At 40.7% G+C, this 25347-nt stretch overlaps 2 protein-coding genes across 2 annotated transcripts; both read left to right on the top strand.

Moving 5' to 3' along the window:
- The first annotated feature begins 3015 nt into the window (after positions 1–3015).
- rgs8 (regulator of G protein signaling 8) lies at positions 3016–13869 on the top strand. Its single transcript, XM_012834155.3, has 5 exons — positions 3016–4058; positions 8190–8300; positions 8428–8489; positions 11634–11800; positions 11901–13869. The coding sequence occupies exons 2-5, from the start codon at positions 8200–8202 to the stop codon at positions 12093–12095; spliced, it is 525 nt and encodes a 174-aa protein (XP_012689609.1). The 5' UTR covers positions 3016–4058; positions 8190–8199; the 3' UTR covers positions 12096–13869.
- Positions 13870–22545: 8676 nt separating this feature from the next.
- rgs16 (regulator of G protein signaling 16) lies at positions 22546–24056 on the top strand. The gene is made up of 5 exons (XM_012834149.2): positions 22546–22650; positions 22894–22983; positions 23102–23163; positions 23424–23590; positions 23733–24056. The coding sequence occupies exons 1-5, from the start codon at positions 22607–22609 to the stop codon at positions 23937–23939; spliced, it is 570 nt and encodes a 189-aa protein (XP_012689603.1). The 5' UTR covers positions 22546–22606; the 3' UTR covers positions 23940–24056.
- Positions 24057–25347: the final 1291 nt, after the last annotated feature.

The following is a 25347-nucleotide window of genomic DNA, read 5'->3' as shown; positions in this document are numbered from 1 at the left end:
GATGCATTGTGTTTGATTTAGAGACATCTAGTGGTGAGGATGCTGCATTGCAACCAAATGAATACCCCTCCCTTTCCAAGCGTGTGGGGAAACCTACAGTGGGCATCAAATGCCATAAAAACACGAAAGGCCCTCTCTAGAAATAGAGATCCAGAAATATGGCGATCTCCGTGGAAGAGGACCTGCTGCCTATACATATGAAGGGCTCATTCTAAGCCCTAAAGCAGGTGATTATACACTAATGAAAACATAATGATAAATACTATATTTCGTTTCCTGCTAATCGATCTCCCTAAATCCTTCACACTGTACTTTTAATCAGTCAGTTTTAGGGCCTGTGTGTGTGTGTGTGTGTGTGTGTGTGTGTGTGTGTGTGTGTGTGTATCAATGTTGTGAAGCATCTCCTGGTGTCACAAAAATATTTCACATCCTGTCAAAAACAATATTCACACTATAGTATGCACACGTGTACAGAAAATTCAATAATCCATTAGTTGATGAGTGCACATGGATTCAGTAGTTCCAGTTGATAGGAGGGATTGGAGTGATGGATGTCTATGAATCTCTGCCCATACAGATGGAGTGGGCAGATTCAGCACCTTCTATTGTATTTAGAGAAGCCATTAGACATTTTCATACTTGTAAGTTCATTACAGATAACACATTGTTAACCTGCTGGGTTTCTAGACAGGGCCATAACAGGGCTTGCTTTACCCACAGGAAGACTCAGCGTGTGGGAGCAGGGACAGGAGCCTCCCCTGGTCCACCGCATTACTCATATCTTGGGGGAGGAGGTGTGGGTGTAGTGTCTGTGCATTCCTGATGCATTGCTTAATAAAAGCACAAATGAATGGTCTGGAGCTCTTTGCTAAGCCTTTTTTCAAGCTTTACAGAAAAATAAGAGCATACTGAAGAGACGAAACTATGGTCTAATATTTCTAAATTGATAGCTTATAAAAGGTACCCTCACGAACTCATCATCAGACATCAGATAATTGCACTGCATTTGAATCCAAACCTCGTGCGGGGTTTTGGCTGTTATGCTCTGACTGGACACAAACTAAGACAGAAAAACAAGTCAAATTCCCTCAAAAGTTCTGAGTCAGATAAATCAGCAAATGTATTCAGATGCGCTGGATTATATAAATGGACTGTTTGCACTGTTTTGCTCTATTCTGAGATATTTTGTTACTCACATCTACCCACCAAAAGTGCAGGTTTCAGCACAAGGACTTATTTCTGGATGCTGTAGTAGCAGTTTGAGGTGCAGTATTGCGGTCCAGAACACTTCATAATGATACTAGGAGTGAAACTCTGCTTTGTGAATGTCTACAATTCCAAAACACTCCAGGCGCATCTCAGATCCTGGCACACTGGGAAACCAGACTTGATCACGAGTCTTGATCCTGGATGCACCACAGACTAAACTAATCGCCTAATGTCTTCGTTAACACTGGCGAATGGGGCACACCTCAGGGAAGCAAGAGCAATTCACCTGTAAGGCGATTATTGTGCTGCTTTGATTTTTTAATGTTCCACACTGAAAAAAAAAAAAACTATGAATCCTCTTGATGCGTCTATCAGTAATTTGAAAGCCAATCCATCTTTAGTGTTGATTAAATGAAAGAGCCTGTGTGGTTGTCTTATCTGATAGAACCGGGCAGTTTCATCTGTGTAAGTGCAGATCTGCTTACCAAAGCTCAAATATGCAGACACTGTCTGTGCCTCTCCAAAGCTCTAAAGCCCATGGTTCCATGTACAGTTTTACAATGCACTTAAAGTTGTAACACGAATATTCAGGCACGCGCATGCGCATGCGTACTTGCACGCGCACACCCACACACACACACAATTTTGTTGTTTCAATTCCAAAGAGATTAAGGAGTGACCTACAAGCCAACAATGATGTACTGACAAGAGGCCTTAATTTTACTTTTTTGTGGAGCTTTATTCTGTGTGTGTGTGTGTGTGTGTGTGTGTGTGTGTGTCTGTGTAACAGTCTTAGCTGTGCCTCTGAAATTCTAGGTATCTAGGGCATATTTACTCTCTTAACAGTACATTAATGTAACACTCTGGGGTTGGCTTTGCTGATGGCAGGATAAAACAAAGATTTTTCTAAACTGCACGTTTTTGTCAAACATGCAAAAAGTTTCTATAGATGTATTTTAAGTCTATAATAGTTATGTTATATATATATATAATTCAAACACTTGGATAATCAAAGGAATGACTGCTTTAAGTGCTAAAAGAAGGGCTAGTAGTAGATGAGAAGTACTTTCAATTTCAAGTACAGAGTGCAGCGTACAGCATGTTTATGCAGTGCAGTGGCAGTGAGACAGAAAGGGTACCATTTTGGTTAGAAGCACATGACTTGCTTAAAGAAGGCAGGTTTCGTTTTAAAGCATATTTCACAGGTGTATTATATAACCTGTTTCAGACAGTGAGGTATAGAATATAATGCAATAATAAAGGTTAAGGAAACAAATACACTATATTATTTGCATAATAGCTCATATAAACAACAGGTCTTTCCTTTAAACCTCTGCAGTACAAAGCTATTCTGCTTGTTGGTTGTTGCTAAGTAACAGTAACTGCAAAACCTAGCCTGCTAACATTAGCCAACTATTCAGAGTAAAAAAAAAAAAAAAACATTAAACCCAGTCATGTAATTGAGCAATTGTTCTGACAAGAAAAGGTTTTGAGGACTTCAACATGAACAACAATACATTTGTGTGATGGAAACATTACTGGTTTGCCTTCAGACAATAAAACATGGCCTTGAATGTGTTTTAACAAACCAGATCTAGGGACTTATATCACACTAGATTTTGAAACAGACAAACAATTGAAAAAAATGGTTGGCAACAACAAATTAATTTTTCATCATACACTAAAAACCTGGTACTATTTAATGCTAGGCACTCAATGTGAACTAGTTCAATGTGAACTGGTTCAATGGGCTTTTCAGATGGACCTTGCACAAAAGGAGACCCTGGGGGAACTCGGAGGCTGCCTTCTTGCATTGGGCTGCTTCAGTGGGAAGCCTTATACGCCTGCTAAACACTGACGTGGGTTACCATTCTGTGAGTAATATATTGTATTGTGCTCAGTTCCTTTCCCTTTTAATAGCCTCTTGACAACACAATTGATGCTAAGGCATGATGGGAAATTCACTAAGGCCACAGCAAATGCCTTTGGTGTGAAAGGTGAGTCAGGGTTCGCCTACACCAACTTTTAATCAGTGAATGCCAAAGGGCAACATAGCAATTGATGGAAGCGTAAAACTCCTAGAGAAAAAGAAAAAAAAAAAAGATAAAAGATTTATTCTGCAACATCCGCTCCATATGGTCAGACTGAGGAGGACAGTTGAATCACGTGTGAGCATGTGTGAGTTGTGGCCGCAGAATTAGAGAGCATGTTCTCGGGGGGGGGAATTAGAGCTCGGCAGAGACGCAGTTAAGCCGTGCAGTGGGCTCCCTCCTCCAGCCACGGCTCTTCCTGCACTGATGCCAAGACCCAAATGAGGCCAGCGTGTCCTTATCCGTGTCCCTGAGATAAGGGCCATCCCAGCACCAGCTGGAGGAGAGCAGGATAAAAGAGAGGCTTTGGTGATTCACTCATTCATTTGTGTCCCCCTTCACCAACCCACCTCTCCCTACATTCACCCCAAGCACACCTGCAAAGCAGCCCCATTGTCATCCCCTTTTGCAGGTGATTTCACACAATGCGAGCCGTAGCATTTCCATATTAGCCGCTGCTTTTGGGACGCGGCGAGAGAAATCGCGTGCTGGTTAAGCATCTCCGCTTCCCTGCTGCTCGCCCCCCTCTCTCCCTCTCTCTCTCTCGCTCCCTCTCTATCCCACGCTCCCTCACACCATCACACCGATGTAAGCGACGTGTGATTCCTAGTCCTGGGCAACAGTAGATAGCTCCACACTGGGAGGAGAGCCGTCTAAGCCGCCGCGCCGCCGGTAGAACAGCAGCCTCTGCCTCCTGCTCCCAGAAACATCTTCCCCGAGAGCCGCTTGCACCTGGTCCCCGGGCTGTACGCGCTGAAGGTAAAGTCTGCGTTCGTATATACCCTGATTGTGTTGCGTAAGCTCTCAACGGGCAGGCTAGCGCTGCTCACTCCCTCATTTGCTTAGTTTCACTGGCGCCTTGTTGTTCATTATTCAGAGCAGCTCTCACCATCTGCCTTGCAGGATCTTTTCTCTGATGTATGACAGGCTTGCGATATCAGCCTTGAGATTGAATGCTTTGGGCAGTAACAGGGTAATGCAGAGAGATGTCATACTTTTTTTTATCTTCCATCCTTCATATTTCGTATACGTGTTGTGTGCAAAAACAACAGCATCACTGTACACCATCTGTGAACAAATATATGCAGTGTTTTCGTGTTTGTGTATGTTTGCTCTGCATGTTATGTGTATGTACATTGCGTGTGTGCACAGGCACAAGCATGTGTGCACATGTTTACATGCATCTAAACATGTGGTTGCGCATGTGTGCTTGTGCACCATTTACATGTGTGCACGACCAGTGGTGTACTTGTGCACACGTGTGTATACCCTAAACTGTACTGCACTGCACTGCACTGTGTGTGTGTGTGTGTGTGTGTCTGTGTGTGTGTATGTGTGTGTGTGTGTGTGTGTGTGTGTGTGTGTGTATGTGTGTGTGTGTGTGTGTGTGTGTGTGTGTGTGTGTGTGTGTATACTTGAATTGTTGAATGTCTCACTTCCTGTAAACTCCCCCCAGTAATCACCCGGAGGGGTTTTGGGGTACTAAATGTCATCATGAGGAAGTGAAGAGAGATGTGAGGTGACTTTGAAGCCCCCACACATGACACCTACCACTGCTTTGTATCATTGCCAGTCAGGTCGAATCCCTCAACCTCCACTTTCAGTCGATAGCCATCACCCCTCTTCTCCACACACACACACACACACACACACACACACACACACACTCTAAAATCAAATCTCTGTTGACTTTTATCATTTTGTTAAATGCATTGAGGTAACCTGCAGAATTAACTTGCATCCTTGCAGTTTCACATTGGTATGAAAAACACTGCTTTTCTTTAGCCCAATACCTCGATTTTTCATGTTGCCATAGCAATAGCATTATCAGGGTTGTGTGATTTTGGAAATGAAAAAAGAATAATAATTCCATCTGCATGTCTTTAAAATTCAGCGTGAACGCAATCCACCCTTGTGTAAAACATCCGTGTGAAGCACTCACACTGACCAGTCTGGATGCTGATAGAATGCCGCAGGTTGTGTGAATATGCCAGATATGTTGTCTAAACTGCTCTACACAATATACAGAATCAGGGCATCATGAAACAATAATCCTTTCAAGTCCTGAGCGGCTAAATGAAACAAGCTGACCTTTTGCTGTGATAATGTGAGCATGAGGCAAATATTATTGTAGATAAAGGTGCAGTAGACTGCTGCTCCAGACACCTCACTGCACAGAGGTCAAGTTAAATATAGAGTGCCGTGAAGCCCACGGGGGGAGAACATGGCCAGACTTTACCTCTTACGCTGTCACAACCAGCTACGGGGGAAGGCTGTGAGTTGAGTGTGGACCGCTGCACATGGCAACCATGAAATAAACATGGGAAAAGTTCCGCCGTGGGTATTGGTATTGGAGCCTTTTTACTCTCTGTGCATGTTTTTTCTGAGGAGAGCGGAAGTCACAGTGCAGCCTGCTAAGGGAGAAGAGCTGGTACAGTGGCAGGCTGACATGTCAAAAGAACCACGGCATAAGACTGGAGATCAGGTGGCTGGACACATTGACTGTGTGTGGGAAGTAGAGACGTGGTGGTGATGGTGGGGAGCTGCACTCCAATGAAAGAGCGCAGTGCACTTTCCTGTCCCGTTACATTAATTCATATTCCCAGATGCATGGATGTGACAATTAGGCCTTCATGCACGGGGGGGGGTGTTATTACAATGGTTGTCTCTAATGGCTGATTTAAACCATATAATTACTGATGTGTAGTATTGCCTTTAATTTAAGATTAACACAACATGAATTTGGGTCACTATGAAACACAACACTTGCTTTCTCTGATACCAAGGTTTTAGTCACACAGATGAATAAGGCATTAGATCAGTTTGCCATTTCATAGGATCATACACAAGATCCATCCAAATGATTGCTATAATGCACAAAGAATTCTAATGATTATATTCCATTATGGAACATCTTTGTGTCTAGGACACTCTCCACAAAAACTAGAGCAAGATCAGTAAGTGAGCATCAGCTGGATGTAAAAGATCCGCAATGCGCAACACCACATTAAAGAGAATTCACAATTACCCGCTTGCAGACAACCACGTGCCAGACATTAAAAAAAAATTGAAAAAAGGGGGGGGAATGTTGGAGTATTCTGCATTTTTCATGAGTCATCCCAGCTTTTATTGGGTGAAATTTTTCAGGGTCTTTTTTTAGCATCCCCTCCAGGACTTGTTTTCTGCATGGCTGCCTTGTACATGAGCTGACAGCTTCCTGACTAGAAGGATTTGTCAGAGGACTTTATAAATAGTATGGCACGTGTCTGTGCTGGGTGCAGCCTGCAGTTCTGAAAGCAAAACACCATCAAAATACGCAGAACGTTGGGTGAATGTATTTTTACCGCTTAAATCTTGCTCTAGTTTTTGTGGAGACTGTCCTAGACACAAAGATGTTCCATAATGGGATATAATCATTAGAATTATTTGTGCATGTATATGTGATGACTCTTGCTTCATGTAGAAACATGTAGAAGCCCCATCCTTGAGAGCATCACAATAACAACATCCAGATGGCATCAATAAAGCCTTTAACAACGTTCAGTTGGATTTGACCTGAATATAATTTTAAGTCTATATGCAGAATACAAAACTAAAATTGATTTCATGTCATAGTGTCATGAGTGTTAGATTTTCTCCATAGCCTTCTCTTTGTGCTGCACCATGAACGATTAAGAGAAAGTCCAGTATAATATATTATCATTTGTTATGATTATGGGTTACATTTACATCAACTGAATTTAGACGTTGGATGTTTGGATGGCCTGCTAATTGAGCCATAGAATCTCTCTTAATACATGCAGCACAATTTATACTGAAATCCCAGTTACACTCTTTACAAAGGTTAGAATATTCATGGATCTAGATTCAAGCACTGTGTGTGTCCCTTGGTCGGATCGAAGCATGACAAACACACAATGAAGAGCAAAACAAACATAAATAAACAGTTATCTGTCAGTACTTGGACTCTGTCTTGTTCTGTTTCTCGCCTGTTCTGCTCCTCACCTGTTCCCAATGATTACCCTGCCTGTTTAAGCCCTGTCTTGCCTCATGTTCCCTGTCAGATTGCCTCAACTGGTGAGTTAGCCTGTTTTTTGAGTTGTTTGCTTTTTGAAGGATAACTTAAGAGAAGTTTTTTGAGTTTGCTTTTTTAATCTGCTTTTGCCTGCCTGTTGGTCTGCCTGCCAGCTTGTTTTTTTTTTTTTTTTTTGTGGAATAAATCCTTCATCTACCGATCTGCACTTGGGTCCTCGTTTGAATTCCTGACAGTTATCCATCATAAGCAAACAGTGTGATCTCCAAAGGTTCCCCCTCCTCCGTGATATTAAAGTGTCACCTATTCATACAAATTAAAGCCTTTATTTCATACAAATGAATAGCTCTCCAGTCTGCGGTGAGCACCTTTTCAGTGCTGCAATGTCACCCTATCAGAACTCTGCTCATTTCATACAATGTACCCTCTTTGAAGCTTGAAATAGTCGCTGAGTATTTCAGCCCTTTATACTCAAAGTGATTGTCAAAAGAAGGCATGCATTACCTGCCATGATAAAACTGGATCTGACCGACAAGAACCGAATAAGTCTCTAACAGTTCAATGATTGAATTTATGGGATAATCAGAGCGGTTTATATACGTCGTAACATTTTCATGCTTAAGTTGAATGGAAGATACATTCAATGAAATACTATATTCAGTTTATAGTAGCTGGGGTTTGAATGAAATCGTTACCTGAAGTAAAAGATGCAGACCAGATGAGCCAGATGGGCAATGATCACATTTCAGAGTCCCCTGGATGTGGTCATGTGTGCTCATCTGAAGCTAGATGCCACTCCAGTCACAGCTGAACTTTCATACTTTCAACACTCAAATCTCTGTTTTGTCTCCTTTCAGAGTACTCACCATGAAAACCAGGCTAGGCTGCCTATCCATTAAGTCTGACTCCTATAATGACTTCTCTGAATTCCTGCCACCTGCACAGGCCGGGCCTGCTAAATGCATAAAGTGAGTGTGTGGTGTGATCAGACACGATTATCAGTCTCTGAATGTTATATAACATTTTATCATTTGATTCTATAATTTGACGTGCTTTTGAGCAAAGATTCATCTTCAGTGTCTGATTTTCTCTTAGGTTATCAACGGAGGAAGTCACGCGATGGGCTGATTCATTTGACATTCTCCTGTCCGACAAGTGTGAGTTCTCGTTAAATCGGAATAAATGTGACTGTCTAGTTTTTCCCATTGGGAAAATATAGAGACTGATTGAAATAATGAGAAAAAAGTTTCACAACATGTGTTGACATACAAATACTAACAATATGTCTCATAACAGATGTAGCTCTCAAGGCCCATGAGTGGTCTTCTTCTTCTACCTTGAGAATGCATATTGTCCAGGAACACTGCTGATTGGGCCTTATGGCCTTTAAGAAGGCAGAGAAAAGAAAACACAACTGTTTTCATAAAAGCATCTCTCCAGCCTGTTATGTAGCACCCTTTGCCTTGGTTATTGATGTGGAGGACTCTTTACAGTAATGTGAGTCAGTCATTGGCAACGACCTCCCCTCCAGATCACACACAAAATGGTTTCATTGGCGAGGTCGGTCATTGGCATCTATGGGAACAGCTTGCATTGGTCCCTGTGATGGCGCGTTTCATAGGCGCGTTTTCACCACGTCCTACTGGCGGACGCAACAGACTTTTGTTGTACTTTTAACAGTAACTTCTACATTCATTAATGTACATCACTACATATCAATCTGAGCTGGTTTATCTTGGCTGGTGTGTGTAGAAGCATATGGGTGCACACATATTGCTGAAACCGTGCCAAACATTTCACTCACGTTCATTAATTTGCCATTGTTGGAAATCCTCGTTCTATTGTATAGTTATTCTGACAAATCGCTGTGGTATCGAGTTCTTTTTGTATGCAGCTTGGATAAAAATAATGACTTGGTGTCCATACCGTGTTTGTTCAACAAACAATATTGGACTTCTTGCCGCCATTGAATCTTTCCAGTGTTCTTAGGAAATGCGCTCCCGTCCAGGGCTGGCTATATGGTTTGGGCCGGTTCATGAGAATCATGGTTGCGCCCTCGCAAAATCCATGAATTAATTCGTAAGGTTTTCGATGAAGAATGTGACCTGTAACTGTTTGTTTACTTTGTTGTGAAGTCCTGACCTTATTAGTATTACAACTGGTACCATTTTCACTTTGTTTAGAGTGAATTTCCTCCTGACACGAGATATCACCCCTGTGTTGTGGGCCTGTAATGGAATGTGCCAATTAGGGATGGGTTCAACTACCTGGTAAAAAGGTCAGCAGGGCAGTGATGGGGTTTTTCAGATTGGAGAAAAGGGGGTGAAAGTGATTTGTTGAACTGGACAGAGGGCAGTGGATGTGCTTATCTGACAATGAGTGGGAAACCCTATTTAATGTAACCCTTTTAATTAAACCCACAAGTTTGAGATTGGAATTGGGACATTTTATAGTCGAACCATCACACTAAAAGTGAACCCCTTCTGAAATCAGTGGACTGAAACAAGGCTTCCAACGTTATCAGTGACATAATTTTGCCGAATCAATACAAGCCTCGATACGGAGCTCTGTCTGGAAGTGCTTGATGTTCTCGACACAATCTTTGAAGGCTCAGTGTCAAGGGTAACACCACTACTCAGAAGTGAGATGCCTGTTATATTTGTGCTGTCTGTATTTAGGGACATTTGTCCTAAGCTATTGTAGTAGCTGTGCGTATTCAGCTGTTTTGTAAATATCTTATTTTTCTCAATATATATTATCAGTCTTTTTGTTTCTTTTTTCTTCTTTGTTTTTTTGCACCTGGACATTCTATAAACCCCTGGTAGAGGGTCAATAAATGACAAGCCACGGAATTTCTGTCTCCCTGCTGCCTTTTTGTGTCTACCCTAAAGACTCTCAACGCTTCACCCTTTGACAGTCCCCTCGATCAAAATTACACTGGAGGTCTATTATGAATCACCAAAAATAACCCCGCTGCATGGTTCAGGGAACGTCAAGCACTGACTGAAGGGGTAATCTTAGAAGGGAAGGTCACCACTGTGTTTGTGTTATTCTAAATGTGGATTTCAAATATGGAGTTTAAATGATCTGTTTTCAGGTTTGATTGCCATCCTGACCAGTGTAATTGCATAACTAGCACTGCAAATTAAAAGCACAACCCCTCCATAATGTGATGGTGAGAGTTATCTCTACTAAACAAACAATAGCTTATAACGCTAATGTGGCTACAATCTAAGAAATACATGCAGATATAACATTCTTTGTTGATAAAATATGCCAAATATAACACATGGATGCAAAACGGTTCTGAATTTTAAGATAAAAAGAGGATTCAATGAAGCACCTACAGGCGACACACTTCAACAGTAGGAAAGGTAAATCCTATTATTGCATATAGGTGCCATTGGATAAAAGTAGAACTGTTTGTTCCAGTGGCACCGCTGGGACACGCAGCCTTTGTTCTCGCCTCTCAATGGGTCCCTTATTGAATTCCCCTGATGAGCTACATCCTCACATTTAACTGCCCTTCCCTCAAGCACAACCCATTTGTGTGTGATTTAATCATATTGGATCAGGCTGCTCGGCCAACACTGCCACTGACGTGAGATACATGTACTGTTTCAAGTACTCTCTGCAAAGGTCTGTGAGCATGCTACACAGAGGGCCTCAGCGAGCAACAACAAGGGTTTAGTAGTATTCCAAGACATCCATATCTCGATGAAAGAAAAAACCCAGATGTACCCGTCTATCTATTATGCTGTACTAAAATGATTTGTTGCTTTGGTTTTGACTTATTGTATATGAAATCCTAAATAGAACCAGAACCCAGTCCTTCAAAATAAAATGGAAAAGGTAAATCAGTGTCATTTCAATTTCTGGCTGTATGCTCTTGGAATTGTTTTCATAATAAAGTGCCATTCCATGGAAACCCTTCCGTCGGAAATGATGAGTAAACCACAGAGTATTATGATGTCACTATGTCAATATGGTGTGGGGAGAAAACATGTTGACCTCCTATCTCAACCAAAACACAACCTCCGCAGGTTATTTTATCACTGATAGCGGGCAGGCTAATTTCTCATTATGATAAATGGGGAAAACAAGCTCATTCGGGAACTGGGGGTAGCTTGTTTATGTTCCAGTACTCTAGTTGGGTTCCCTGTTATTTTAAAAAGCCCAAACATCCCACTGGAATCTCCACTTATCTGGAGATCTAAAACGACATATTGAGCACTTCCGTTTTTCAGGGTTACATGTGACTGCTTAGTTCTTTGTTTACGTATTTGTTTGTTTTGCTTTAGGTGGCTTAACGGCCTTCAGAACATTTCTTAAATCGGAGTTCAGCGATGAGAACATTGAGTTCTGGATGGCATGTGAAGACTACAAAAAGATCAAATCACCTGCAAAACTGATGTCAAAAGCTGAGAAGATTTACAAGGAGTACATTGATGTCCAGGCACCGAGAGAGGTACATTATTATGCATACATTAGCAGAATGGCACTTACTGCACAGTATGTTGAGAGATAATTCAACTTAATATTACATTTCATTGTTTTGACTTTTGTAGATAAATATTGACTTCAGGACCAGAGAGGAGACCAAGCAAGGTCTTCAAGAGCCAACTCCCACCAGCCTCAATCTCGTGCAAGCCAGAGTGTACAGCCTGATGGAGAAAGACTCCTATCCCCGCTTTCTAAGATCCAAATTCTATCAGGACTTGCTTAACAAGACTCATCTACACTGTCAAAGGAAGTCAGTTTGAGGAAGCGCTACAAGGTTATCTTGGATATCATTGAACGACAACCTTCAGCATTCACATACCACGTTACGTTTTTGGTTCACCATACTGGAACCCTGTCAAGTCTGGTTTAGAGAAGAAACATTACAACTTTACACTGTACCCTTTAGCGATCCTTATGTGAACAACACATGAATGTTTGGATGGTTTCACATGTAGAGTAGACCAGCTCCATTAGATCTAACTGTTTATGTTAAAGGTTAAGTGTGACCAAAATCTGTGGTTTTTGTTAAATTAGTAGCTTATATTGGTTAGCTTTTCACAGTATAGTCAAATGTAATGATGGTTTTGCCTTATATTTTTAAGTAGCTCCGAGCACAATGAAAGAGCTTGGAAGAGGGTGACTGGACAGAATTTTTGTCATTCCCTTCAAACTGGTACGCACAGATTTCAGTGAATGACACACCTGAACTCTGGTGAGGTGATGTGGACCTAGCTTTTTGTGGACCTTACCTTATTCTTTGCGTTACCAAAAAAACAAAATTTAATTACATACTACCGTCTTCATATTCACACCTACATTGTACATTGTCTAGCCTACTCTTGCTTGATAAATGAATAATACAAAACACAACCTCTGCAGGTTATTTTATCACTGATAGCGGGAAGGCTAATTTCTCATTATGATAAATGGGGAAAACAAGCTCATTCGGGAACTGGGGGTAGCTTGTTTATGTTCCAGTACTCTAGTTGGTTTCCCTGTTATTTTCCCACTTATCTGGAGATCTAAAACGACATATTGAGCACTTCCGTTTTTCAGGGTTACATGTGACTGCTTAGTTCTTTGTTTACGTATTTGTTTGTGTGGCTTAACGGCCTTCAGAACCATAAGCCTATAAAAATGGTATAATCAGCCACGAATCAGCAAAGTAAGCAAGTAGGATAGGCAACAATCCACCTATTGCATACCAGTCAGCCTGTTACATAGGTGTATTTTGATCAAACGTAAAATGAGAAACTATGGCCTCATTAAAACCCTTTACCATCACATTTTACACAAGTCACAGAATATTTACAATTTTTAATGTTGCAGTTCACAATCATTCACTTTTGTGTATACCCACCCAGTACAGCTGCTAGTTCATTGTCAAGTACATTATCTAAATGTAATGTCACCTGTGTTGGTTAGCATAGTCACACACTAATGTCAGAACTGAGAGCTTAACTATGAAAAGGCACTGAGGAGCTCTGTGAACCTGCAACCGCTCTGCAACACGTACACCTCTTTCTCAATCCTCAATGGAATCTGCACTGCGCCTGACCATGGGATCTTGTACAAACACAATCACTGAGGGGTACAATGTTGATCAATCAGATTCATTTTATAAGACTAACATTATTTAAATTGCTTAATTATCATAATGGCAAAAGTTTTTTTAATATTGTATTTAGTTTTGATGTCATTATCATTCCTATTCACAGCCATGACTTCATCTTGTCAGAATTCTTGTAAATCAATCATTTTGCACAGTAATCTGACCAATCAGTGCAAATGTATGGGACGATTTAGGATATTAATGTTAATAGAGCATCTTGACAAGCATATATGTACATGCATGGGTTATGTGCAATGGTATCCGATGAAGGACTTGACTAAGGTGCATTCAGGTCCATGAATGTAGATATTATCATCTGGTGTGTATGTCCATGTGGGTTCTTGGTGGTATGTTTAAATGCTAGTCAGATGTAAATATCATTGCTTTAAAATTATTACTAATAAAGACTTTGGAGACATTTATGAGGTTTGGAATTATTTCAACATGTACAGTAAGTCTTCAGAAACAATTTTTTTTTAAATGATAAAATTTGAATGTATATCAATTCTCATGAAACATGAAGCATATATTACTAGTTCTACACTCACACAACAATGATCATTTTTAGAAGAAAGTAGTCACCCACTCTCTGAAACCGATGAGTAACTGGCTATTAGTTTAGCCACTTAACTGAATGGACACTTGACATTCTCTCTGGAGATACTGCTATTTGACAGTGCAAACAATGTTTAGCTGGTCCCATTGACCTTCTTAACCACACTGTTGTACAATTCCGTTTGGAGGCCACTAAAGCCTTTCATTCACTGTTCATTAAGATAGCAGCACCTTTACAGTGTGTGGTCATACAGAGCAAAATATAGCAAGCAGTTTTGGCAATGGACATACATTGTATCAGCATCTGTGCTCCCTGGGAGCAGAACATAATGTGCACCTCCAGCAGCTGAGCTTCAGGGTGCTTCATCGAATTACTATCAGCTGCCTGTCCAGTATAGTTGCATGGTGGAGCAGTCTCAGCAGCATGTTGTATTTCTATAGAAAGAGGGTTTTGGTCCCCTATGAAGACAGCTCTGACTAAACCAATTCATGTTGAAGTACAACTGCCTCTTCAGTTAATAACACTGTCAATAATAGATGCTGTCAGAATTAATTATTCAGAGAACCAGGCAAAAAAGCAACTTGAAATCCTCAAAATGTGCACTGCCAATCCTCTTGGACATATAAAAGGGTTGCTGACTATTGCAAACCATTACCTATCTTTAAACACCTTTCCCAATTTCCCAATTTTAGCTTGCCTGCATGGGCTGTTAGATTTGATATTTTAGAGCAGGCTGCTGAAACTCTCCCTCCCCGAAATGTACTGTGTGAGTGAACTCTCTTGTACCATTGCTGATATATGAATAACTAGGACAAGGCTGTATCAATCCATGATTCTACCACTTTACCTCCCTTACGTTCACAATCTACTCTTTTAAGAGAGAAAAAGAGCAGAACAAATGTGGGCCATTTTTCTAACCGCATGTGGCCATATCTGGGTCACTCCACATCAGACCTATTCGCTCTTTTACAGCATCACATCGTTTCTTTCAGCTACCACCTGTACCCTACCATTTTGCATTTTAACATCAAAGTTGTTCATTCACGGTGTAAGACCAATATTCATTGTACTGTGACTAATAAATGTTCTCACATGCTAACATGACCGATTAGGCAGATGAAACTGTCTGTGCCCAAGTGGGCATTTATGACTGGGAATTTGAGACTCTTCTTAGACTATACACTTCTGCTGTCACAACATGAAACACACAAACCCAGAAGAAATGTATAGATATGTTGAAAGTACTCAGATGTTGTATACAGTCATGTCTTTGAAAGGCAGTTGACAGACACACAGTCTCCCAGATAATTCAGTCTTTATGAATTATGCATCTCATAAATATGTATTTATGATGACATTAAGCTGAATGAAAACTATCAGATATAACTTAAAAGGACATTAAGACATGATATGAACACTTAATAGAACAACAAAATCAGACACAACAAGATGATGGCTGAACAGAGGAATTGAGTGGGATTTATTCTGAGCCTCGGAGTGTGAGTTTTGAGCCGCTAGCAGCCTCTGGAGATCAGGCAGGTGAGTACTGCTCAGAACATGAGTAACATCTGCAGCCTCCCGGCGAGGCTTTCCCCTGAGATGAGGCACAGCTAGACAACATGAGGTCTGTCATTTAAACATGTGTAGAAGACTGCACCCCAGAGCAGTTTAAGAATGTTTTCATTCTTTCATTCAATTCTACCCTGGTGTTTTCCACAGGAAACCAGGAGTGGAGTTAACAGGCAGGCTTACAGGGGGCAACATGCTAACCTACCTGATCCTGATCATGGTTGGTACTGTGACATGTATTTTTGTAAGAATAACCCATATTGTTTAATATCTCTACAGCTTTCATTCTTCAGGTGAAACAAATCACAGATAAATCATTTCGCTGAATTATTTTTTTTTTAAATTAAATTAATTTCAAGTTTTGTTAACAGGGTTTAGTTGGATAACAGATATCGATTGGGCCTAATCTACTGGACATTTTAGTTAACTTAGTGTAAAAATCGGCATCTCATGAAAGAGAATGAAAGCCTTGTTTATGAACCTTTGGTTGTTTTCCTTCCGTGACAAACATGTTTATCAAGGCCTTTGCAAAACAGAGAGACCATTGAGTCATGCCGGGAAGCACCTTCGGCTTGTCCTTTAGCTGTTTTTTCCCGGATATGGCGCTGCCTCTGCCCTGGCTGGGTGCTAATTTTACAGTATTTTTGCAGGCTTTACAGCCGACACCGACCTTGGTGAGGGGCTCAGCACTCACACTAAGCTCGTTTCTCATGTTGCTAGGGAACTCTGAGAGACTGAGAGACAGGGAAAAAGAAATGATCTGGAAAATTCTCTCCCTTGCCAATATATTGTTGCGAGCAGCTAATAAGAATCAACAACTCACCATGCTTTTCACAAACAGACACATGCACACACACACACACACACACACACACCCTTTTGGAGTTTCAGATAATTTAAGTCTTTTGGGCATTAAACATTGTTTATGTGAGAGCTTTGAGCCTCTAACCACATTTCTTTATTAACTATTTCTTATCAGGAATTAATTTGAATATTTTTTTTAATGTAATTTACTAATGAAACATCTGCAAACAGACACGATTCATGTTGAAATGACAAATAGATGGTTATAGTTTTAGTTTAGGTATTTAGAAGATCCTCATTTCCAAAGTGACTTGCAAAACATTTGATGAAATAATCGAGTAAGAGATGTACGATGTACTGCAGTATGGAATGGTAACTAGAGAAAAGGGTCACAGTGTGTGACGAGTCTGAACATCAATTCAGATTTGGACTGAAACGTGTAAAATTCACTGTCCACGTCAGAGATGGCTCTCATATTATTCTTGGTAAGAGTCTTCTTCATACGGATACTTAAAAAAGAAATAGCTGAAAGACTTCTTTGTGGCTGTTCTTGGAAGTCAACACCAACATCAGTTCATGGAATACTCTTCCAAGAGTGCGGGTCTGTGTATGCCCTAAGCCAGAGAGGACTTGCAAATATAATTGATTTTCACCAATTCATGGGTTTCTGTTGATTTTCATGTCATCTGTGATGGAAAGATAACAGTCTTTGGGCCCTATTTCCATGGGTGCAAAACATCCTTGCACAACTAGATATACAATAAGCAAAATGACGCCCAACTAAGTCACCTCTGTCATGTATTTGGATTTTCAAGTGTGGCATGAAAAAGGCAGATGACCTGAACATGATAATATGTCCGGCGGTCATTATCCAAAAATAAATCCCTGACAGGTCTTGTTTCGTCCTGAAGGGATTTATTTTTCGATAATGACTGCCGGACAATACATTATCCTGCTTATTATACGGTTACTTGCCAAAACGATAGAAGGCATTCCTCCAAAATACCTATTTTTAATGATTTTGTTGCCGTTTCGTGATTTCCGCTAAGAAAAAATAGTTCTTCAAGCAAATAGAACTTTAAAGTTTCAGGTGTTGCGTAGCAACCCATTACTTGCTGACTTCAAGTTACATTGACTTTCCATTACGTTAAATGACCGGACTACTTGCGGAATGATATGAAAGATGTGAATTAGAAGCATAAAACCCGTTGCAAATGATAGCGGTCATTAACTTTTCGCAGCGGTGAATATCAAGACATTACAGACCTGCAAACGTTGGGGTGGCCAATTCAAATCAACGGAACTTTTTGGAACATTCTGAAGAGCCGTATAATAAGACTGCATATAGTTAGGGATAGTAGGGTTGGACTGCATATAGTTAGGGATACATAGATAAATAGCTGGCTATCAATGTTAATAATTCATGGGGAAACTGATGAGAAGATTCTTTATTGAAGAATGAGAATGTCTAGTCTTTGGTCACCCTCTTCAAACAAATCAGGCCTTCGTCATTGAATGCATGAATGTTTTGTTCAATGGTTGAAATCAATCTTTATCTTTAATAACGCTGCTTCAGTGCACAATCAGCTCAGTTTGGGTGTTTCCAAGTTAACCATAACCACGGGTTTCTGAGAAAACTGAGGTGCTGACCTCAGATCAGGTCGACTGAGGTGGTTCCCGGCTAGAACCAGGTGAGATGTTCTCTCAGCATGATTCCCTATTTCCTGTTCCTGGAGGAAGCGGCGGGATGCTTTGTCCCCTGTCAGCACAAGCGGGGAGAAACAGATGTATGAAAAGGGGCGCTCCCCGCCGAGACTCCTCTCTCAGGATTTAATGGCCCCCGATCTGAAACATGTTACCCCTCTCAGCGTGGGTGCAAAGATGTTGTCTTCAGTTCAGGAAGAGAGACAGAGAGTGAACAACAAGGCTATTTTTCTCACATCACATGCTCTGCTATGCTCCATCTTTTGATAAATGATTTCCTGGGAGAGGATAGACTGCAGAGAGCTTACATCAGAGATGAGTCACTGATACCTCAAGGCTAGGATAGTTGTCCCTTTCACTCACACAACCTTACACAACCATATAGACGGGAATCCTTCAACGATGATTAATACACCCAAAGGTTAATAGGTCCCACTCAGGGGTGGCTAATCCGTTTAAACAGATGAAACATTGATTAATAAAAAATGCACAAAAGCAAAAAACAACACTCATCGTTATATTTCATGATTGATTACTTGCTTGTGTTGCTGCGTATACAGACAAACTGACAACATAAGCTGTAAAAACACAGGGCCCACAGGCCAAATTTGAAATGACATTAAGTGTCATTGGCATGGAACATGGACATGGAACGCATAGATTTCAACAGCTGCAATCTGTTCTTTCATTGGTCAGCTGACCTTGTCTCCCAGGTTTTGAAGCAGGTTTTGAAGCACCGGTGGGCGTTTTTGAATCAATTGTGTGCATCACTATCACAACATTCTGTTGGTACCTGTAAGCGCTTCAGTTATGCTAAGTTATTCCTCACATTCAAACAATACGAGAGATCACAGACAACACCACAACAATAAAGAGATCCTTGCTTTCAGCAATATTCCATTTCTGCTAATAGATGCCACTGAAAACTACACACTGTACCTTTAAGAGTGAAGTTAGACCAACACCTGTACCAGAAAACTGGGTTTCCTACACAACCCTCAAAAAACTGCTGATGTGCTACTTAGTTTTAGCTGGAGTTTAGGATTTGTTTCTAACTAGCTAGCTCATCTAACATGTGACATCTGATTCAACACTGAAGAAGTGTTGGAATCTACAGGTTTTTTCTTTTTTTTACGCTATGGGAAACTAGAAAGCATAGGAGAGAACAGCAGCATCACATATTAAAGCAGTGGTTTGTGAATAAGTTTGCTAGGATAGCTAGCGTCAGCTAGCAAAGTAAGAGAGCAGGTGTTTCCCCGTCGTTGGCTCCCACGGTCTAATGCTGTCTTGTTATTGTTGTTAATATTGAATTCCCTTTTAATTGAGTTAACGGGCTTGTTCATGTTTTTAAATTTTGTTTTATTTATTTAAATATAATTTATTTCATTAAATCTTTGTCTACCGTTTGTTTGTCTACCAGCCCGAATCACTGACAGGGATATAACTATAGAGTATCGGAGTCTACCGGAAGTTTGTAGTATTAGCATTTTAACCCTTCCTGGTTTTGGGTTTTCGCAAAATCGATGAAAATAAGGTGAGCGAAACAACACAAGTAGAAAACCTAGGCAAAGTGATCAAATGCTAACACTGAAAACTCCCACACTCTATTGGCAACACATTTAGCCTAGGTCAGGGGTTTTCAACCAGGGGTCCGTGGCCCCCTGGTGGTCCGCGACGGCATTGCAGGGGGTCCGCGACATGAGCCTATGTTGATCAGTTCACCATTGACTTTTTTTTTTTATAAATATACCTGGGCCCGTCGACATATTTATGTCTGAATAGCAAAGTCCCATTGCCCAAAATACTGATGTAGACCCATATTCAGCGAAGAAATTACACTGACAAGTTGTAGGCTATAGGCAGAATATGTGTGCGGGGGGAGGAGGCGTGGCGGCGGTTACAAACATGAAAAAGAAGGGTACGGGACTGTAAAATGTTTTGATAATCACTGGCACATCAGTGGGCCGCGGATTACTTTCTGGTCAGAATGGTGGTCCCTGGGACAAAACCAGTTGAAAACCCCTGGCCTAGGTGAAAATTCCAGTATTTTCTACAGCCATTTGACAATTATCAGTAGGAGCATGGGCATCTAATGCTTGAATGCAGTACATGCGATACATTAGTACAGTAGTATGCGATACATTGAATCTGTTGAAGGTTAGTCTCACCATTTTAAAGTCTCATTTTGTCCATTTGTTTACATTCATCAGTAGTCACAATTGAAAGGGCTTTTTTTTTCTAAATGTTCTTGTGCCGTGGCTCTTTCCTGAATCCCCCTAGCTTTCTTGGGTTCACAATTTGAAGCTTCATACTCTGTTTCAACCTCCAGCTGCCACTGGTCTCACTAGATGTTCCTTATCATCAACATTCATTTGGGTGGCAGGAACCCCTCAGGCCACTTTCATTTATCATATTACACCTATAATCAAATGTTCTATGTCTTCAGTACACTCACAGCACATTAGGTAAGCGTGTTCCTTTTTTCTCCTTTGAGTAAACAAATAATGTTCCCACATGAGAAAACACTGGGGTCACTTGAAACATAGTGTTTTTTTTTTTCAATTTGCATGTCCATGAATCACATGTTTTTCTATACTATACTAGTACTTACCTACCTACCTTCTTTTTAGTCACTGCTACCTTATTACAAGGTGTAGAGATTTCTCCAAATGTGAAAATAAACCACATCTGATTTTCCTAAAATAATGGGTGTGTATTGCTGTAGCAACCTCTATGCTCTGACGTTCTTGGAAAATTCAATGCTATTCTTGGCCTGTTTAAGGCATAAGGCATAAGGAATCTCAGGACGTAAATATGACACTATCGTTCTGCATCATTAATACGTTAGGGGCATCATAGTATTCGTCATCAGACTACCATTGTTTATACTTTACACCAATGACTGTTGAGCCTGCACGCTAAACCAGTTTAACCCCCTGGGGACAAAGGTAGTCTGACATGCCTTGATGTTTCTGTATATTTCCTCTAACTAAAAACATTGATGCACTCACAACTTCTCAGATGATAGGACTCTTGTCTAAGGGTGTAAAGGCATGCACAATTTGTGGTTTGGCTTTCACTGCAGAAGGAAACACATCAGATCCTTTCTAATAATTCAGTTCATGGCACATACTGTCCCAAGGTTCTGAACCAAATACTTTGGTATAGATATGTGTACATTTACCCCTCACTAATATCACTGACCAAAAGCCATCACCAACACCAATAATATTTTCAAGAATATGTCTTGATTTGTGGCAAGACCCTAAAACAGCAAACAATTGATATGGTATTTGGAGTCCCAACTCAAAGATTCAAAAGTCTTTGCATTGCCAAAGAGTACATGATGCTGATGCTGAAGTTTCTTCATTATATCATATCATACAATACTTCATATGTCAGTCAAATATTGAAGATCATTTAAGTGTGTATAGAATTATTCCCTTCCTCCGGGTCCTCCGGGCCTCCAGTGTTGTTATCAAATCAAATAATGCATGTGCTATTGGCCACATTTGTTTGTTGTCTCTGTGTTTTCTCAGGTTGCTCAATTTTTCTCTAATTTCTTGATGCAACTACGTGTTGTCAAATTCACGTGTGTGGTTTCTGTATTTGCAGTTTTTGCTTTTACGACTGTTGTCTTCATTTGAAAGTGTTGTGGCCTCTCTAGGCCACCGAGGTAAAGATAATTGTTTCACCCACGAACGTAATAACTTCCCACAAATGTAATAAACCATAAACGTAACAAATCTGCACTTTTTAAACATAAGAATCCCACAAACGTAATAACTTCGCACAAACGTAATAACCTTGCCTACCACAAACATAATAACTAATTTCCCACAAACGTAATAATTATTACATTTGCAGGAAGTTATCATGTTTGTGGGAAGGAAACATTTCTTTATTATATCAAATGTAATAAATCACTAATATAGGGATTCTGTTAAATCAGTTATTAAAGTACAAATATATCAGTTGTTGCAAATCTTCACCATCTAAAGAAATGTCCTCATATAAAATATAATCCTTATGATTAATTAAATTTTTAGATTGGCTGAGTGTTGATTGCAGCCATACTGCAACACAACATAAGCACCACTTCTCTCATGACTGTGGGGGAGCAGTTTGTTATTCTTCCTTCGAGTGCAATGTTTTCACCTGAAAAACAAACAACATGAGGGACAAATGTGGGGACATAGAAATGATCAGGGGAAAATAACCAAGGTGTATCTTTTGGTCTCAGTAATTTCCCCACACTCCCACGTCTCTCCCCCGTCTCTCTCTCACACACACACACACACACACACACACACACACACACACACACACACACACACAAGCATAAACTCACTCTCGCACACAAACACACACACACAGCAGAGCTCAGCAGTGATTGGCTGAGGATTGGTGACGCCTTGCTGCCTGCTGTATATAAGCTCTGAGTGTTCTGTCTAAAGGCACATTACTGAGCTGTCTGCCAGCCACAACTGAAAGGATTATAACCACTGTCTTTTTGTGAACTCACAATGTGCAAAGGACTAGCTGCGCTGCCTGCCTCATACCTTGAAAGGTACATATTTCTTCATTGCACAGTTTTCCTGGATTAAGATGTCCAGAGTAAAAGTATGTTTTTTAAAATAGTGTTAATGACATTTAACTTGAAATGCATTGATCCATTAACACTGGTGAACAGGTATTAAGGGTTTTTTGTGACTTCTGATAGCAAATAACAAATCTCATGATGTGTTTTTACTTTTATCCTAGTAATATGATAGGATTGAAATAAGCATGTGTTTACTTCTGTTTGTCACAGAGTGAAGGAATTTAAGGCTCGCTTTGGAAGCTTCCTCCAAAGACAAGACTGGAGTCTGCCCTTCCTGCCCTACAAAGAAGGAAAACCCAGGTAAATATGAATGCATTGAAGCTGCTGTCATAGACATCCTTTAATTCTCACCATGAAGATTCTCCAGAGAAAATGGAGGTAGCAAAAAATTAACCAGTTCCTTCTCTTTTATCTACAGACCTACCTTGGAGGAATGTTTGCAGTGGAAAGAATCATTTGAAAAGCTTCTGTCAAGTAAACGTAAGTAAACCTTCATTGAACAAACAAGCATGCACAGATGTGTTCAACAGATCAGCATGAGTAGATGATCACTACATAGAAAAAGAATACATCATAGCTTTTAAAGAAAAATGACAGTAACTGTAATCCTCAGTCTGTGTGAACACTGATTCTTACCATCAGAGGTTCATACAATCTCTGAGGAGATCTGAAGAGGTAGCTTAAACGGATCTGACTGTGCCTATAACCAAACCTCTTTTCCTATCTCTTATTTTCTTCAGATGGATTGTACGCCTTCAGGGCCTTCTTGATTTCGGAGTTCAGTGAGGAGAACATTGCCTTCTACTTGGCATGTGAAGACTTCAAAAAGACCAGATCAGCAGCCAAGCTACCATCCAAGGCAGAGAGAATATTCAATGAGTTCATCGGGACTGAAGCACCCAGAGAGGTTCGTTTCTACCTTTAATCTCTTACAAATAATGCACTTCAGGTCCAGAGGTGTGGTGTGCTGTGGAGTGGTGTGTGTTTATCTATAATGACCACTGACAGGTTGTACTAAAGACCTTTTCCCTCTCCTCCTTTCTTGCCAGGTTAATATTGACCATGAGACCCAGGATATCACCAAAGCCAACTTGCTTCATCCGACAACATCCTGCTTTGAAAAGGCACAGCACCTGATCTACATCCTGATGGAGAAAGACTGCTATCCACGGTATCTGCGCTCCGCCGGATACAGAGACCTCATCAGTCAGCTCACGTTCGGCAAACAGCATCCAATGTGCCAGAAGAAGGCGTGAACAAATGGGAGATGACCACAACCACCATATGAAATCACAAGAAAGGTCTATAAAGTCCAGCAGAGAAAAGAAGTGAGGACCACAAGGACGGTAGAGGGTCACCAGTGGATGTGAAGACGGTGGCTCTAAGGGGGACGTTTGGTGGTTCAAAGACATTGGCTAACCAAAGATGGGGGAGGTGGAGGTGGAGGTAGCGGCACGCCCGGGAAAGCGGGGCCAAAAGAGGAAGCAGCTGTGATGGAGCGAGCAGAGGACTGCTGCCTCATGCGTGTGCAGACAGAGTGAATGTTCTGAAGCAGGAAAAGCACTTATGCAACCAGAGAAGCTGCAGAGGCGAAGGGACTCAACATGTAGGACTCTAAGAGATGGAGGCTTGATGCACTCCATGTAGATCAGAGTACACGTACATACCTTTGATTTATTTTTATACAGTTTGATTTATTTATTGATGTATTTATTATGCCATGGAGAAGCTCCTTGAAAGAAAACTGAAACTGAAAATGTGTTTGAAGATCGGGAAAGATGTGCAATACTTTTTTCATCTCTATTTCTACTGGAAAACGAAAAATAAATACTAAAACCATGTCAATGTGCTTCCGTCTTTATTTGACAAAACAAACTAATCAAAAATACATGCATTCTAAAAATATATAATTGTTATCTGCAAAAAAAAAAACCTGCACATGGTTTATCTGCATAAAATACATACCTAAACGTCCCATTCCAAGCTTTCAACAGCTCATCCAGTATCCACTGAGGTTTATGTAGGCATTGAATCTGAATAACGCAACACTGCACTACACCATGGTTTGGTTACACAATAATAATTCAATGGCTTTTTGTCCCGTGCGTTTGCTACTTTAAGCAAAGCCCTGTTGAACACAGGAAGAGCTCTGGCAGATGGGGTCGATTTACAAAGCCACCATGGCAACTGGAGCTGCCCTCCAAAGCTCAGAGCACACAGTGGCCTTTTCCTCTTTTATGAAGGCACTTGTCATGATCCATATGCCACGCTGTTAGCTGATGAACTGAGCTTTACAGCAAGGATTATATTTGAGGGTGCATGTCCAACATTTAGAATATATGTATAGTGCCATCACAAAACAGTGGTGGGGTATGCATAAATGATAATAAGAATTACATCGAGATACATATACCTAAACTCCTCTGTGTTTTACAGTACTAAAGCCTTACCTACATGTATCCGTTATGTGTTCATGTTGAATACCTAAAAGGTGGCAGAATACAACACACCACATTTACAGTAAGAAGAAAAGTCTGTTTCTTATCGCACTCTACAGTACCCTAAGCTTAGACTGAAGCAGCTGCATTAGCCAATAACTGATTGAAATATTAAGATCACCATTTGTATTTTCCGTCGCTCAGGACTAAGGATTTACATGAAACC

The sequence above is a fragment of the Clupea harengus genome, chromosome 10 (genome assembly GCF_900700415.2).
Source record: "Clupea harengus chromosome 10, Ch_v2.0.2, whole genome shotgun sequence".
Classification (NCBI taxonomy): domain Eukaryota; kingdom Metazoa; phylum Chordata; class Actinopteri; order Clupeiformes; family Clupeidae; genus Clupea; species Clupea harengus.
The sequence above is the reverse complement of the archived record's forward strand: the minus strand, read 5'-3'. Positions and strand labels throughout refer to the sequence as shown.

What these genes read in the sequence shown, in the direction of transcription:
- rgs8 (XM_012834155.3), top strand. Translation starts at nt 8,200, where the DNA reads ATGAAAACCAGGCTAGGCTGCCTATCCATTAAGTCTGACTCCTATAAT. An exon ending in CATTCTCCTGTCCGACAAGT is followed by an intron (nt 8,490 to 11,633) that starts GTGAGTTCTCGT and finishes GTTTTGCTTTAG; the next exon opens with GTGGCTTAACGGCCTTCAGA. An exon ending in ATGTCCAGGCACCGAGAGAG is followed by an intron (nt 11,801 to 11,900) that starts GTACATTATTAT and finishes TGACTTTTGTAG; the next exon opens with ATAAATATTGACTTCAGGAC.
- rgs16 (XM_012834149.2), top strand. Translation starts at nt 22,607, where the DNA reads ATGTGCAAAGGACTAGCTGCGCTGCCTGCCTCATACCTTGAAAG. An exon ending in TACAAAGAAGGAAAACCCAG is followed by an intron (nt 22,984 to 23,101) that starts GTAAATATGAAT and finishes TTTTATCTACAG; the next exon opens with ACCTACCTTGGAGGAATGTT. An exon ending in GGACTGAAGCACCCAGAGAG is followed by an intron (nt 23,591 to 23,732) that starts GTTCGTTTCTAC and finishes CTTTCTTGCCAG; the next exon opens with GTTAATATTGACCATGAGAC.